Raw genomic sequence first — 15,559 nt, forward strand, 5'->3', positions numbered from 1 at the left:
GATACCACCGTCAAGATACTTTTATGTAGTAAATATTCAGTAGTATTCGGTTATAATTACTATATTCTGCGAGCATTTATGATTTCTTACAATATGCAAAGTCTTGATTAAGGTTTACGACAGAATCAATCAAGGCAGGCCTGACTGTCTCACTGTAAGGTTTGGTAATTGACGATATGTCATCGCTTACAAATACATTGCACACTCCGGGACAGTAGTTTCAGAAGTTCACAAAACTTCTTTGAAAGATTAATGTTCATAATTTTTTTCCACCCAAAAGGATGAACATCGTTTCAATAGTTTGCTATGACTTTAAATACCGGAGTTTTAGTAGACGCTGCTGATTGGTGAGCATCGCCTTCAACGTGTCATTTTGGTAAAATCTTGTTAGTAGTTCAAAGGGACAAAAACACACAGAGTTGTATTTACGAGGCAGTGGGCAGCTGCAGTCTAGAATGAGATAGCTGAAAACGCTCGTGTTTACAAAAAAACTTGAGTTCAAACAAATGAATGAAGCGCGGACGGTTCTTGGCCCTGTGTTCTGCATCCTTTACGTGGTGTTATATTTCACTAATAAGGTGATGAACAGCAGTATCTCCATTAGCTCTTGTTAGCGCTTAGTTTCATGCACTTTAACACGAGTTTATCGTAAGGCGCTGTGTGTGTATATTGCCAATTTGTAACAGATATGATATAGTGCAATGTGCCCTCTTTTTAAGAGTCTATACATACGCTTCCGTGTTTACACAGGTCAGACAGGAGTTCCGACCGATGTCCGTCTGCACTTTAACCGATGCTGAGTGTCATCCTTATTGATTTACAAATAGTTGAAAGGGTTCCTGGTTAATATGTAGTTTGGGTATATCCTCTGCTTTAGCAGGACTGGGTTGTGCGATTTCCAACACACCGTCTGCATTATTGATGTATAGGCTAATTGGTGTCTTTAGACATGCAGGAATTCAGTTATGAGTTTTGGGTCGATACAGAGAGAAACATCTAGGCTCACTATATAAAGTATGAATTTTATTCTCCAAAAATCACTTCGTTTCATTTGAAATTGAGAGTCATTAATCAGTAGTGACAATCGTTTCATATGTTTTATGTGAAGACGCGATTTAAATTATTTAAACGTCTCTGTCTTTTTCTCTTTCTTTTCACGAACAGTATGTCCTGTCTGTTTTGAAGTTTACATATCCTACTTTGTTCTTGGGGTAAGTATTCTACCTGTATGCTCTGAGTGATCGCACCTCATACTTCAGCGGGTAAGCCTGAATACGCATGGCCGGGTTAAGTGTATGGTTGTGATTAATGCGTCTGGTTGTTTAGGTGGCAGACGTTCTTTGGGGCAGTCCTGCTCCTCGTGTCTGGGAAGCTGGGATGGGTGGAGCTCAGCGGTTTCCCCAGGTAACCATCCAGGCTAACTCTGAAAAGTGACTGAGACCTTTAAAACATATTTTAAGCTTGATAGCATGAGGTAAGATTAGGAGGACCTAGGGCTGACACAGAAACAAAGATGCTGACAATTCATCTTAGTGGTTTTACATGAGCAGGGGTGTTCACACTAGATAAAGGTTTAGGTTAGTGTTTTGACTTTGTTTTTGTTGTTTTTTTCCGACAGTTTTGCTATAGGAGTAATGTGGTTTTTGCTTAATAGTGCATTTTAGTAGAAGTGCATCTGTAAGGTGACCTGAGTAGTTTTTGAGGACTAAACAATAGATTCATCCATTTAATACATGGCTTACTACACACCGCTGGTGACCACAGGCCTGCAAGTGGCCTCAGAGAGTGATAGAACACAGGGAGGGTTGCTCCATGTGAGGAGCAGAGAGCGATACAGCACAGGAAGGGTTGCTCCATGCGAGGAGCAGGCAGAGTCTTAGACACTGGTTTGTAATGGGTGATATGTGAATGTTTGTGTATTGGACACTGGTTTGTAATGGGTGATTTGTGAATGCTTGTGTATAATACCTGTCTTCAGATCTGCGGTTCTTTCCTGGCTCCCTGGCTCACTTTTGTTTTGGGGGAATATATATGGAGGCTCCAGAGCTTTATCCAGTTTGGTAAGTCACTGATAAAGAACTAATATTAAATACAGTATATAATGGTAAGTCTCTAATGAAATTATTAATCTTAAATATGCTATCTCACGTTAAATAATGGCAAGTAACTAATGAAAGAACTACTGTGAAATACAGTAGATAATGTTAAATAATGGTATGTGACTAATGAAATAACCAGTGTTAAATACAGTCGATAATGTTAAATGATGGTAAGTCATTAATGAATTTCTAACCAGTGCTGGTAGCCCTGTTTGAAAGAGCAGGTTTCAGGCCTCACAGACTGATGTTTGTAGAGCTACATGCTGCTGTCTGTTTTCTTAACGTCACTACTTATGTCAACCCTGCTCCCCCCTGCCTGTTTGTGCGCTGTCTTTCTCCTCTACCTTTGCTTTCTCTCCAGCCCATCCCCTTCTTCCTCACACTGCACAACGCCTCAGAGGTCATGTCATTCCTCATTCTCAAGGTCACTCAGAGAGATGTAAGTGTGTAAAGTGTCTCTGCAGAGAGACATTATTGAGGTCGGATCACACTTGAACTGTTCATGTGAATGATTAGCAGCAATGCAGTAGAGTACCAATACATGTTAGACCACATCAGTTTTCATAGAGTACATAAAATCAGTGAACATAGAATGATGTAGTAGGACGCACAAAATGATTATTATTTTGTAATGGACCCTCTCCTATTTGATTGGGTTTTTTTGATTGACTGTTGGGGTAATATGCTGAAAATATTTCAATTAAAGTTAATTGTTGTTAATCAGGCCCAAAATATTTAAGGTTAATTTAGTTGTTCATATTTGTACAAAACATGACTGAACCGTGTTGGCTAAAAGAAGACAAACACACAGTAGAAAGTGTAGATTTTAATTTAATTTAAAGAGGAGAATATTAAGTGGCTGTTTATTCCAGTACATGCCTTTTCTCTTTGTTTCATCTAGAGAACATCATGGCAGAAAGTACTGAGGTATGTCTGTTTTTTTTCTTTTCAGGGAAGGATGCTGTAGAATGTGTCTTCTTCTTTTTTGATAACTAAAGGTTGTAGTTTTGATGTGAGTTGCCCTGAAGCATGGAACAAAGAGGTGTTAAAGTCTGGAAATACTGCGGCTCATATAATATGTTCTCATGTTCTCTTCAGTGTGGGCTCAGTTTTAACATGTGAGCTGCTTTTTGTGCAGTCTGTGGTGTGGACTGTGACTGGACCGCCACTCTGTGAGTGTGAATGCATTTTTCTGCTCTTGTTCTAGCACACTCATGCTGCTCGTAGCGGCTGTTTGCCTCATCCTCCGTGATCCTCAGGTAAAACGAGCTATCGCGTCCCAACAGCTGACCCACACATTCATTAACATACACCATCGTTTACTACGGCTGGAGGAAGATAGACTAAAGTGAAATGGAAGTTTTTAAACAGGAATGACAACTGATGTTTTCCCCCTTTTTAAAAGGCGTTTTTCAGTTTTTCATTTCAGTGTTGCTGTGGTGAATGTTCTGTTGCATATTGACTAATTTAAAAATGATTTAATTAAAACATGCCCATGCTGTGGACTCTTTTCCGCTCTCAGCCTCATGCTGGTGGCTACATGTGGGCAGTGCTCCATCTCTCCTGTGTGGGTGAGTGGGATTCTCGTTCTCTGTGTATTCTTTCATCTGTCACTAGAACAGGTCGTAGAACACGGCGGAGGGCTACTGCACAGTACACTTCATTCCAAAGAAAGAACACGGCATACTGTTTATAGTAGTTTAGCATATAGTGTAGTTAAGCTATATTTTAGTGTTCACAGAGAGCTAATCAGAAATTAAGCACAAACATGGGATGTAAATACACTATTGGAGACGTATACTATAAATATATACCATAAATCTATTAAGGATCTTTCTACTTTGTTTCTTTTTCACCTCAGAAGAAGAACATCTCTGACAGCGCATGGCATGCCATGTGGCTCATATGAATTTGTGCGATTTTATGTAGAAGAAAATGATTAGTTCTTTTTAACACTTTTTACCTTGTTGTTAAACACTGGATTGTGTTTCAGTAGATTTGATCTTTCTCAAGATGTTGATACATCAGCACTTACTCACTCATGTGTTTAACCCAGTAAATATTGCGCTGTGGTTTTATTCACTGCTGCATACGCTGCATTCCACTGTGCTGTGGCGTCATCTTATGGCTTCAGTGTGGATCACATGGTCTGTGCACAGGTGAAACTTTGACACCTGTGTTTGTATTACAGGGGCATACAAGGTTTTTCAGAGGAGGTCCAAGGGCAGCCATCTCAGGTGGAGAACCATGGGAATGTTGTATTATATCAGCACAGTGTGTCATATGGGTTTAAACATTGTTTTATACAGTTAGACCTGCTGAGGCATGTGACTGCGCTCTGATATATGTCATGTAAACTTTAGAGAGTAACTTATTATTACACAGATGCTTCCACTTGGTTACTTTTTCTTTAATGGTTCTAGAATTGACAGACACTCACATTGTCATTACTAACATCTTGATTAATGACTATCTTCATTATTTCTGGAAATATCATATTATATTATAATCTTAGAGCTTTACTCTAGAACTACACTGTACTGCAGTAGTTGTTGTGAAGTCTGTGAAAAATAAATATTTTATTAAAAATATTTTCTGTAATATTTTCAGTGATCTGGAACAACAGTTAATCAACTATGTGTTCAGGTAAGCAGAACAGCCTTTTCTCAAAATAAAGACAAATCATCTTGAATGTGTGCAGTCATTTATATTTACATGTTTTGCCTTTAGTGCACTGCTTTTGACTTCTGCAGCACATCCAACAGGTAAGGACCCAAACTCTGATTCCTAGTTTCCACTGACTCTGTCTCGGACTCCTGATCTTCACTGACTCACCCTCTGACTAGTGCTTATATTCTCAAAGTGATCACTTCTTTACCCCTAAACACAAAAAGGCAAAAGTAAGATGTAACTTCACACCTTGAACAAGCTTCTTCAGTGTTGCTGCACTGTGCAGTTTTATAGCGCCAGTATAGTTCAGGTAATGGTAAAATGCATAGCAAATACATTTCACAGACTAGACAGACTTAACAATGATTTATATCTCAACCAGTTAACATTTACATCTGGAAGGACACATGACACAATAAAATGATATCCTTAAATGCAAAGCTTCACCTACAATCTGCAAACTTCACCAAGCGCTTCTTAATCTGTCAAATTTAGCCGTACCCTTGTTGGTGGGCAAACAGAGATTCCTTTGTATAAAAAAGCATGGATTGTAAGTCCTCTGTACAAAACTAGACTGCTGTTGGATTTTGCCTTGACACAGAAAAACTCATTTGATGTGTTTTGTTAAATGCCTGAGTGTACTGACCTTTGACCTCTGACAGGTGACCTGTTTGGAGCGCTGGAGTTCCCTTTTCTCCTGTCCCACAAGTTCCACATTGGCTGCTTTGCCAGGTCAGACCAGTATCTGTTCACCATTTTCACCAGCACTGTCTGTCAGCTTTGACTTACAATATCACTCTGTTAGGATTTGTTTAAGGGAGATGTTGGCAACCATATGACTCTTTCTTCAGCTCATTCTTACACTGATGGATAGACAGTCATCTCAATGAAAAAGTATTTGAGCTTTTCCAGATAGAAACACAGCTGATTTATGACTCATGGTTGTGAGTGTGTAAGGGAAACTGGGGGAGAATAACTGGACGAGCCTCCATTTAAATGTGACAATCTTTTTCCCCCTCAGCGCTCTACTGGGCTTCTGTTTGCTGTTAGCCTCCATCAGACTGAAGAGCAGTGTACCTATGGACCAGGTGGGGGCCTGGGTGGTTGTGGCCAAGGTGAGGAGAATCTGTGTTTGGGATTCACAGCCATACTGGACATGTTTGATGGAGAGAAAGCAGTTTGTAACAGACGTTATGTTAATGCAAGGTGTAAACAGGGCCTCGTTGTCTTTAAGATCCGATTTTGGTGATCCGATCACAAGTGGACAGCACTAAGTACGTCCGTTTACACCTGGCTTTAGAATGCGTGTCTCAAGTGACCACTTGAGATCGGATCTCACGTCCTTGCTTTATATGCAAATAAGCACATAAAGCATTTCCAACACGTGACCCCTTTCATTGAATTTCAGTTTTGCTTTTTTGATTGGAGATAGTGCTTATGACATTTGAGATGTCAGACAAACTTGGTGATCATTGATCGCTGTTTTGGAACATTAAGGTACATTAGCTGTTTCCTTATAATGGGCATCAATGGAGAGGAAAACGCTTAACGTGAGAGAACGACCCTACTCCTAGGATTTCGATTTTGACGTTTCTGACCAGAGAAATTTGGTGATTGAGAAAAATTCTGTGATCATTGATCACATTTTGGAAGATTAAGCCACGTTAAGCTTTTTCATGTTAAACGTTAATCGGTGGGAGGCATCAATGCACTTGACGTGCCTAGTCTGTTGGAAATTAAGAGAAGAAGAAGAAATCAAAACAATATTGATTTTGCCTGTTGTTGCACTTTAATACGGCGCCGTTGGCTAGCAAATGTGAACATACGCGAATGAGTTCGTACTTCCGCGTAAGAAGAGGACGTCAGTTGAGTAGGCGGTCACACTCCTATAAGAATATGAGGATATGAAATTAATATCCAATTAAATCAATCCAAATAAATCACCTCCTCATCGTCTTACTCAGGGGTCTCTCAGACAGCATTTACTCACAGCTCAGACAGCTGTGAGGTGTGGTAGTGCCAAGCTTCGCCAAATCTGACAAACAGTGGCGCAGGCTAAATTCCCTTTTCTTTTTTTTTCCCTCACAAACATCATATAATGGAAGGGTTTTTTTTTAACATTTCTCTGCCTCACGTCCAGGTTCTGGCCTCAGGTCTGTCCCTGTTTGTCTTCACCGTTGTGATCGACCTGGAGACTCTGTGCTGGTGGGTTTTGCTGACATGTTTTATCTGAGAGTGAGAATGCCTTGAACAGAAGTGAACAGAGCTGAAGGGTGGCAATGAACAATGGGAGATAGCAGAGCAATTTATCACTTGGCAAGTCTGAAACAACTTGCCAGCATGTGTGCAGCATTACAAGTGGAAAAAAAAAATCATTCTAAATTTCTAAAAATCAACTTTGTTTTAGTGGCCTTAGTGAGGAGGCCTGACACTGATCATGAGAACTCTGTGTTTTGGTTCGATTGCCTGTGAATACCAAAGCTATGGCTACCTGCACTATACAGCACATCTGAATGAAAGCAGTTGGTACAGTTCAAAGTCTAGCACTGCCATTATCCCCATTAGGTTTCCATTACACACCCACTCTTATCTGTCAGGGTTTTTTTTTCTTAAGCAATAATCCAGATCAGTCAGGGATTACAGAAAAGAATTAGCAGAGAATGAAGGCACTTCATTCAGAGTGTCATGTAATCCAGGACCTGACTCAAGACCCATCAGGACCAGAGTTAAAACTGCTCTGAGAATTTGGTGCTCAAGATATTTGTCAGTCAGCTGATCTGTGTGTTTATGACATTTGTGTGTATTGTCTAATATAAGTGTATTTTCTCTGCGTTCCCCCTCAGTGTTGTCATAAGCCACACAGGAGAGGCCCTGTCTGTGTATGCTGAAAGAGTGCAAGACAGATAGTATAAAAGGAAGAGTCTTGCAGGACAAGGACTGACCTGGAAATGATACTTATCATCTCCTTAGAGGTGTTGTTGAGGAGGACTTGCAGTGTGTCGTCTCATCGGCTGGATATTGCTGAAAACTGGCATTGTTACAGCTGAGAGCAGGACATTTGGCATATCCACTTCTGTGTTTAAAACACACATGAGGATTTAATGCAGTATTGGACCATAAGAGATCAGTTAGGACCATGGCTTTTGTGTGCCTTCACTATGTTTATCACAGCCCATGATCAGAGAGAATGTTTACATGACACAGGAGATGTGAGTGTCTCAGGCCCCTGTATCATCAAGTGTATCAGCTCTTACACTCCAGCATTCATTCAATTTCAAAATACTCTTAGTTTGAATCACAATTTTTTTGTCTTATAAATTCAGTAATAATCATTGGAGAATGGGGGGGATGTGTATTATCCAATTTCACTTCACAATTACTTACTTGACTTCCAAATCCCAAATGCATTTTTTTTCCTGAGTGATGGTGTGTAACACACTCCTTGGCGAGGCACTAAAGGTAATATAATGGAAACAGAGTGAACTGTCTAAAGTCTGTAAGGAATGTACCATGTGGGTAATACTAGAAGTGTCTTTTATAAATCCCAAAATGTGCCTAGTGCAGCAGGGTTTTGCACTGCAACTAAGAATCTATGGATCGTTTACGAAGCATGTGACTGTGTATTTTTGTGAAACTTCCTGTTTCTAAAAAAGGGTTAGGGGTGTACATTACCAGTTGTTATTGCTTAGGTTATAAAGTCAGAAGTCACTTAGAGTGAAATACTGTAAACAAGCCCAGACTCAAGCAGTGCAGATTTTACATTGAATTTATTTGGCCTTGTTTGTTTATTTATTGGTTTGTTCACCTTTCAACTATCTTTTACTGATCTCCATTTGTGAAAGGGTAACATCACTACTTGTGATCATATGAGATTAAAGATTTACATGTGGAAGACAGAAATTGGATCTCTTTATGAAGAAAATGGAATTTTAAAAGACACTCCTGTTTCTGTCAGATGTGTCATGAATATGCGAGTCCCCAACATGTCAGTTCCCACCTAGTAATGTTAGAGAGGCATTCAGCATTCCAGCTTCCATGACCTGCTGAGTTATATTTTAATGTATCACTGTAATTTTCAAATATGTTCTGCATTTGACATGCGTTGGTACACTGTTTACTATATTGCTAAACCTTTTTTATTTTAACCCAAAGATTTTTACACATTTTCCATGCACAAGTCTCTATCTGCTGTAAAAAGCCAATGAAATAAAGATAAATACTTTGCAAGATGGCGGTGTATTCGTGTATTTACCAGTGCCCATTGAAATATAGTAAGAAGTTATAGTTCTGTTGTTTCTAAGAAAAAATGCCTCTCTTCTTCGAACCTGAAAAAGCAGAATGGATGTTATCACCTGTCTTTGTGATGTCAAGTTTGTGATTTCACATTCAACAGATCTGTGATTCTTTGAGGATCTGCAGTTAAAAAAATTCATGTGACTTGAGAAAGGTTGCAGCAGCATGTAGTTGTAGCTGTTGGTGTTCACACAGTGTGTAGTTATAACTGTCAGTTGGTGTCCAGACAGTGGGTAGTTGTAGCTGTCAGCTGGTGCTCAGACAGTGTATAGGAGGCGTCTGTAATGAGGGAGAAGTTCATGGTCGGGCAGATGTAGGAGGCGTCTATAATGAGGGAGAAGTTCATGGTCAGGCAGATGTAGGAGGCGTCTATAATGAGGGAGAAGTTCGTGGTCAGGCAGGTGTAGTCTGAACTCCAATGCAACTAGCACTGGAAATTCAAAGGCCAAGAGTTCCCTCCGATTCAGCCGAAACCTCTCCTCTAGCTTCTGAAACATGTACAGGGAAACATGAAAACCAACTGTTATTACCATTAAACAGAAAGCTTCTGAATCTTAATGATTCAGATTCTTTAAGACTTCCCCAGGAGAGTCTGAAATCCTTTGCAAATACGGGTGCTCTGTTAGTATGAAGGGTTTTAATGGCTTTAACTGGGTTTGGCTCCACACATCAGAATTACATTTATGTAAAATATAAATCACTTGATGAAAAACTGTAGTGTTAGCATTTACTATATATAACATTTTACTATAAGGATCATAATACTTCAGCAATAATGCCAACTTAAAATATCCTAAAAAATACTCATTTCAGACACGGTTGCTAACTCCTCTCCTGAACTGTAAACATGTTCCTGAACTTTACAGTAAAGTTTGCAGGACTGAGGGGTGATCTACCCTTGATTTAACCTAAATAAAGCTGAATGAAGTGTAATTTCAGGTTTTTTATGCAGTTATTCAATTATAAATTATAAAACTGGTATTTTCACAAAGCTGTGTAAGTCACTTTTTTCTGAGAGTGAAACATAGTTTTATGGTCAACACAATAACACATATTCACACTTGCAATTTATAAGGTTATTCGTGTTCCATAGGTGCTTTTTTTCCTCTTTAAAATAATACTGTGTGATGGGATACAACATCTTGAATGGAATCACACTTATCGGCCATGGTAAGCGAGAACGCAGGCTGTTTTCTGATCTCCGTGCTTCCACACTCCAAGCATGTAAAATCAAATGGTTTACAGTTCTGAGTCTGGCGGAGCTCTAGCCCCTCCTATACTGTTCATCACTCACATCAATCAGGTGCTTGATCTCTGGCCTCCTGAGGTCACTGCCAATCTTGGCTGCCAGCAGAATACAGGCCCCGGCACCAAGTTTGCGGTTAAACTTATCCAGTTTGCCACACAGTGCCAGTTTCTCAAAGTAGACAAAAGCCATGGCCACGGTGGGCTCCTCATACCCACAGTCCTCCTGTGCCAGTCTACGGATCTCCCTCTTCAAACTGGGAACATTTGGACAGATTTGGACACCTCAGTGGAGATCATAATGAAATGTGGTTCCCTACTTTCATTCATTCATTCTCTAAACCGCTTATCCTGATTAGGGTCGCGGGGGTGCTGGAGCCTATCCCAGCGCACATAGGGCGAAAGGCGGGGAAACACCCTGGACAGGTCGCCAGTCCATCGCAGGGCAGACACACAGACAAACACACACATTCATACCTAAGGGCAATTTAGTGTCTCCAATTCACCTAACCTGCATGTCTTTGGACTGTGGGAAGAAACCGGAGCTCCCGGAGGAAACCCACGCAGACATGGGGAGAACATGCAAACTCCACACAGAAAGGACCCGGCCGGGAACCGAACCCGAAACCTTCTTGCTGTGAGGCAACAGCGCTACCCACTGCGCCACCGTGCCGCCCTCCCTACTTTCAGTGCATTTAAATTGTTATGTCCTTAATTTAAATAGGTGAAATATCTGAAGAGGGTGTTTTAGCGGCCATTCTTTGTGAATAAACATTTATGTTCTTAAAGTACAACCCAAAATGAAACACAGTCATTAAATATAAAAGCAATGCAAGAAAACCCAGCAAAACTATCACTGATATTCTCCACTCCCACAGCAGAGCGGCTGAAATAGAACCACGCACCTCCTGATTTTACTGAGAGTGAGCTGAACACGAGGAAACTTCTCCTTAAAGATCTTGTTCATGTCTCTCTTCAGGTCAGACGGCTTCATGTATTCTATCACTGTGGACTGAGAGACACGTTTCACACACTGTATCACTGTGGTCTGAGAGACAGGTTTCTCTCTCTCTGTGGTCTGAGAGACAGAAGAGACCGAGTGTCTGTCAGAGGTCAGACTCTGGGGACTGAGCTGACATACCGTGTATGAGGGGAAAGTAAGGACCCGTTTGTGTCGTCCACAGGGCCATTGTGGGTCATCAAGGAGATTGGGGTCATACTCAGCAGACTCTCTTGACTCAATTCCTGCAAACAGGACCATAAATTTAAAAAAGAAGGAGGACAAAAGAGGACAAAAGAGGACAAAAAACCTGTCGATCCACCATGGTTAAGACTGGCAGGACTCAACATTAGTCCTGAGAGGTAAAGCTGTTGTATCCATATTCCACATTTTTCACACCATAAATAATAACAAAAATGGATGTCTTTAAGGATAAATGTAGGCAAACACAGCCACTAGGCCACGAATATTTGACTATTCGTTCATTGGGTAGATAGGCCAATTTGGTTTTCAATTTTGGGATTCCGATATTCGTGTGGGCCCAAATTTTCTGTGTCTTTCTTTTGACTCGTGTTTTAAAAAGAGTTGTATATGAGATTTACTTGTTTAAGACAGCGTTAACTGATATAGCGTATCGATATCACATAGTGTTGTGTTGACAAAATTTTATTTAAACTGACATCGAGTTTGATAAATATTGTTGATCGTTCGAATTGTTAATCAAATTTATTTAAATAGTTGTAAAGTGGTACTGAGTTTGCTTTGTTTTGACTCGCATAGTTAGGCCTACTCATTATTTTTTTTTAGCGTTAAATTTACACAGCATCATGCTACATGTTGCCATGAAAACTTAATCGAAGTATACAAAGTATACAGTTTTGACTTCCATCATCCCTGTAAAATCTGTTTGTGCTTGTTATTTTCTTGTTTATTTATTTCCTTTCTTTTACTTCAAAGTCAAACTTTCCTTACTATTTCAATTACTATAAACAACCACTTATATTCATAAAGTATTTCTTTTAATCTACCTAGATAAAGGAATCTTTATTGTGCTGGTTCAGTGGGGAGCACTCACATTCTGTAACCCTTAGTGAAATTTATTTAATTTAGTAAATCATTAAACATACTGATCAAAAGAATTAGGAGAGATCCATCCTTAAAAAAAAAGAACTCAGGCCTTTGCCTTAAATTAGATCAGGGAAAAGGGGTGTTAAAGTAAAAAAGGGTGAAAAAGTTAAAAAGTTAAAGGGTATTGGGTTGTGTATGTGTATAAAGGGTATTGGTTTGTGAATGTGTATAAAGGGTATTGGTTTGTGAATGTGTATAAAGGGTATTGGTTTGTGAATGTGTATAAAGGGTATTGGTTTGTGAATGTGTATAAATTGTATTGGTTTGTGAATGTGTATAAATTGTATTGGTTTGTGAATGTGTATAAAGGGTATTGGTTTGTGAATGTGTATAAAGGGTATTGGGTTGTATCTGTCACATGACTGAAGGTCATATTTAGGAGACATGTGTTGAATTGGTTAACTGACCTGTGTTCAGCCCGGCCCGGGCGCTGAAGTGGGGTGCCCAGCCATGGCTGGCGTGGGTGGAGATGCAGAGCCTGTGCCAGCTGTGCCCACTCGGGGCATTAGTGGAGTGTAGGAGCTGAGTGTATGACACTGTCTGCTGTGACCACATACATATCATCACATGATTCCAGAAAAATCCACCTGCTCTTGTTCTTACAAGCTTTATGATGAATCATGCATATAATAATCCTACAACCTACTGTTACATGAGACTCTCACAGCTGACCTTTCTGTGACCTTGCTGTCATTTTGCCCTTCTTACCGAATATGATTTATTTAAACTGTGAGAAAAGTCATTTAACAAAATGGAAACACCAATGCCTCAGTCAGCTGGTCTTTAGTGACCTGTAGGAGGGGCATGAGAAGCCCCTAAATCATCTCTGCTCCTCTGTCAGGGTTCAATAAACATCATTAAAGATAGGCTTTGGTCCAACACTTTCCCCCATCAGAATCTCAGGGCATAAAATCCCTTTCTTGGAAAAAAAATGTGTACATTAGTGGCATTTAAGACATCACCATGGTAACAGTGTGTGTGAGGTCCTCACCTTTCCTTTGGTACCAACTTCTACACCTTCTAAACCAATCAGCATCTCTCTAGCACCAAGGTGACGCTGACGCACACTCTCCACTCTTACATCTCTGTGGTCAGCAGGGAAAAAATGAACTCCTCACAGAAAGGATGATCAGTCAGCAAAGACGCTGTGTGTTACATCAAACATGATATTATACTACTATTACTGTGTGCCTTATAATAGTCTATAAAGGTCTATCACAGTCTATAGAGGATGATATGTGTGAGAGACATCATTGTCCTGAGGGCACACTGCAGGCTCCAGGCTCTCTCACCAGTCAGATGGAAACGAGAGGACAGCACGAGAATGAGAAGATAGAGCTCTATAAAAGAGAACCTACCCCGTGTGACTCCAGTCCTGATACGGCAGAATGGAAAAAATACCATACAAGGCTCTTCTGACGCTGATCAGTACTATCCTGCAGGACAATATAAGGTTTAAATAACGAATAATACAGTTTACCTTACCTCACAAAAAATAAGGTTTACGTTATTAATAATATGGTTTTCGTTCCATAAAATACAGCTTACCTTATAAATAATATGGTTTTCCTTACAAAAACACAGTTGACCTCACAGAAGTACGATTTTCCTTCCAGAAAATAAGGTAAACACTGCTTTATCTTAGGGCACTCATCTGAGTGGCAGTGATAGGGAGAGTGACTCCTAAAATAGAGGGCATGTTGGAAACAGCTTCTCAGAAACGTGATTTACTCTGTGGATGGACCAATATCCATTTTCACCTCTCTGTCACACTTTGGGTCCACAATACAATAATCTGCCTTGTTGGCTGACATTTTAAGATCTTCATTAAACTGCTCCATGACACTGTTCCACAGGGATTTCATCATGTTCTTGCATTTGTTCTTTATTACGTCAGAGTAACTCTGTGTTTATTCCCCTATGATCAGTATCCCAATGCAGGGAGGCCTGGTCCATAGAATATGATGGACTTTACAATTAGATGATTCTGTTGGTACCAGAATGGTATAATGCTATAAAACCCTTTGGATGCCGACTGGCCAGGTCACTCAGTGTTTAGCCTCATGCTCGCTGCTTTATACACACAATGAAAAATGAAAAAAAACAAAACAACAACAACAACAAAAAAACAATACCTGCCATTGCGAGTGTCATGTTGTCTCATGTTTTTGATGAAATGAACTCTCTTGCAGCTTTTGTGTCGAGAAGAACTTGTTGGAGTGGAACATCTGTGTGCCACAAAAGGTGAAAAGAGGTGAGACTGTAAATATTTTATAGCAAGAAAAACTTTTGTTGTTTTTTTGTAATATGTGGTGTTTGAAGACAAGCATAAATGAACTACCTTTGTCTTTCTGCAGAAACACTCCCCACTGTATCACTCTCCAGGCAGCAGTGTGTGTGAGGAGATGGACCAGACACACTGCTGGGGTGACTATGCTGAGAGATGGAGAGAGGCCTCATTTTGACTCCACAGGCAACTGAATGAGCACTTCTGTCACCATGATGTCCTGATGTAGAGTCTTTATGTGGATAACTCATCCGCAGCATCGTGTGGTAACAGCTGTGCTGAGGCTGTAGCTCAGCTGTGTGTGAGGAAGATGCCAGTGGGCGGGTTAAGAACTCAGTTTTCCCAGTGGCCTCTGCGTCTTCCCCACCCTCCGTGTCCCCCTGTGGAGGCCTGCCCTCACAAACACAAGGCTGTCCATCCAGAGAAATGTTTTTAAGGAAAGAAAGTGCAGCTTTATTTCTCTGGAGATCCATTTTGTCTGAGGACAGTAGGGTCTCCTGAGACTGCAGGAGTTTAAAACCACTGCTGTCAAAACCTTCTGTTGCCCTAAGAGCTTCGGAAACACAAGGCCACTTCAGACCGACACCCCCCCCCCCCCCCCCCCCCCCCCCCCCCAACTCAGGCCCTTGCTTTTTCCACAGCTGTTCATTCTACTCCATATTCTAATACTACTATAATCCCACATCACTAATATTCTCATTACTACCCCATATTTTATTATTATCCCTGGTCTAAGTGAACATGAAACTCAGTTATGAGTATTTTTTCTCCTGTTGCAACATCCACCAAGTCAAAATTATGAAACACAAAGCTTTTTACAAGCTTTTGAAAAAAAGG

At 40.4% G+C, this 15,559-nt stretch overlaps 2 protein-coding genes across 2 annotated transcripts; one reads left to right on the plus strand and one right to left on the minus strand.

Moving 5' to 3' along the window:
* Nucleotides 1–443: 443 nt before the first annotated feature.
* On the plus strand, nucleotides 444–7,959 carry slc35d4 (solute carrier family 35 member D4). The gene is made up of 15 exons (XM_030769906.1): nucleotides 444–578; nucleotides 1,165–1,211; nucleotides 1,327–1,404; nucleotides 1,979–2,060; nucleotides 2,461–2,538; nucleotides 3,001–3,026; nucleotides 3,307–3,358; nucleotides 3,622–3,670; nucleotides 4,291–4,336; nucleotides 4,710–4,745; nucleotides 4,830–4,864; nucleotides 5,432–5,501; nucleotides 5,791–5,884; nucleotides 6,910–6,974; nucleotides 7,613–7,959. Exons 1-15 carry the CDS (start codon nucleotides 507–509, stop codon nucleotides 7,674–7,676), a joined length of 894 nt encoding a protein of 297 aa, XP_030625766.1. The 5' UTR covers nucleotides 444–506; the 3' UTR covers nucleotides 7,677–7,959.
* A 1,360-nt stretch (nucleotides 7,960–9,319) lies between these two features.
* LOC115806784 (CDK5 and ABL1 enzyme substrate 1-like) lies at nucleotides 9,320–13,471 on the minus strand. Its single transcript, XM_030767646.1, has 6 exons — nucleotides 13,427–13,471; nucleotides 12,843–12,978; nucleotides 11,449–11,552; nucleotides 11,213–11,319; nucleotides 10,357–10,564; nucleotides 9,320–9,550 (listed from the first exon to the last, which is right to left on the minus strand). Exons 1-6 carry the CDS (start codon nucleotides 13,469–13,471, stop codon nucleotides 9,320–9,322), a joined length of 831 nt encoding a protein of 276 aa, XP_030623506.1.
* Nucleotides 13,472–15,559: the final 2,088 nt, after the last annotated feature.

The sequence above is a fragment of the Chanos chanos genome, chromosome 3, assembly GCF_902362185.1.
Source record: "Chanos chanos chromosome 3, fChaCha1.1, whole genome shotgun sequence".
NCBI lineage: Eukaryota > Metazoa > Chordata > Actinopteri > Gonorynchiformes > Chanidae > Chanos > Chanos chanos.

What these genes read in the sequence shown, in the direction of transcription:
- slc35d4 (XM_030769906.1), top strand. Translation starts at nt 507, where the DNA reads ATGAATGAAGCGCGGACGGTTCTTGGCCCTGTGTTCTGCATCCTTTAC. An exon ending in TTAATCAACTATGTGTTCAG is followed by an intron (nt 4,746 to 4,829) that starts GTAAGCAGAACA and finishes TTTTGCCTTTAG; the next exon opens with TGCACTGCTTTTGACTTCTG. An exon ending in TTCTGCAGCACATCCAACAG is followed by an intron (nt 4,865 to 5,431) that starts GTAAGGACCCAA and finishes GACCTCTGACAG; the next exon opens with GTGACCTGTTTGGAGCGCTG.
- LOC115806784 (XM_030767646.1), bottom strand. Translation starts at nt 13,471, where the DNA reads ATGCTGATTGGTTTAGAAGGTGTAGAAGTTGGTACCAAAGGAAAG. An exon ending in ACTCTCAGTAAAATCAGGAG is followed by an intron (nt 10,565 to 11,212) that starts GTGCGTGGTTCT and finishes AAATGTTCCCAG; the next exon opens with TTTGAAGAGGGAGATCCGTA. An exon ending in AGATCAAGCACCTGATTGAT is followed by an intron (nt 9,551 to 10,356) that starts GTGAGTGATGAA and finishes TACATGTTTCAG; the next exon opens with AAGCTAGAGGAGAGGTTTCG.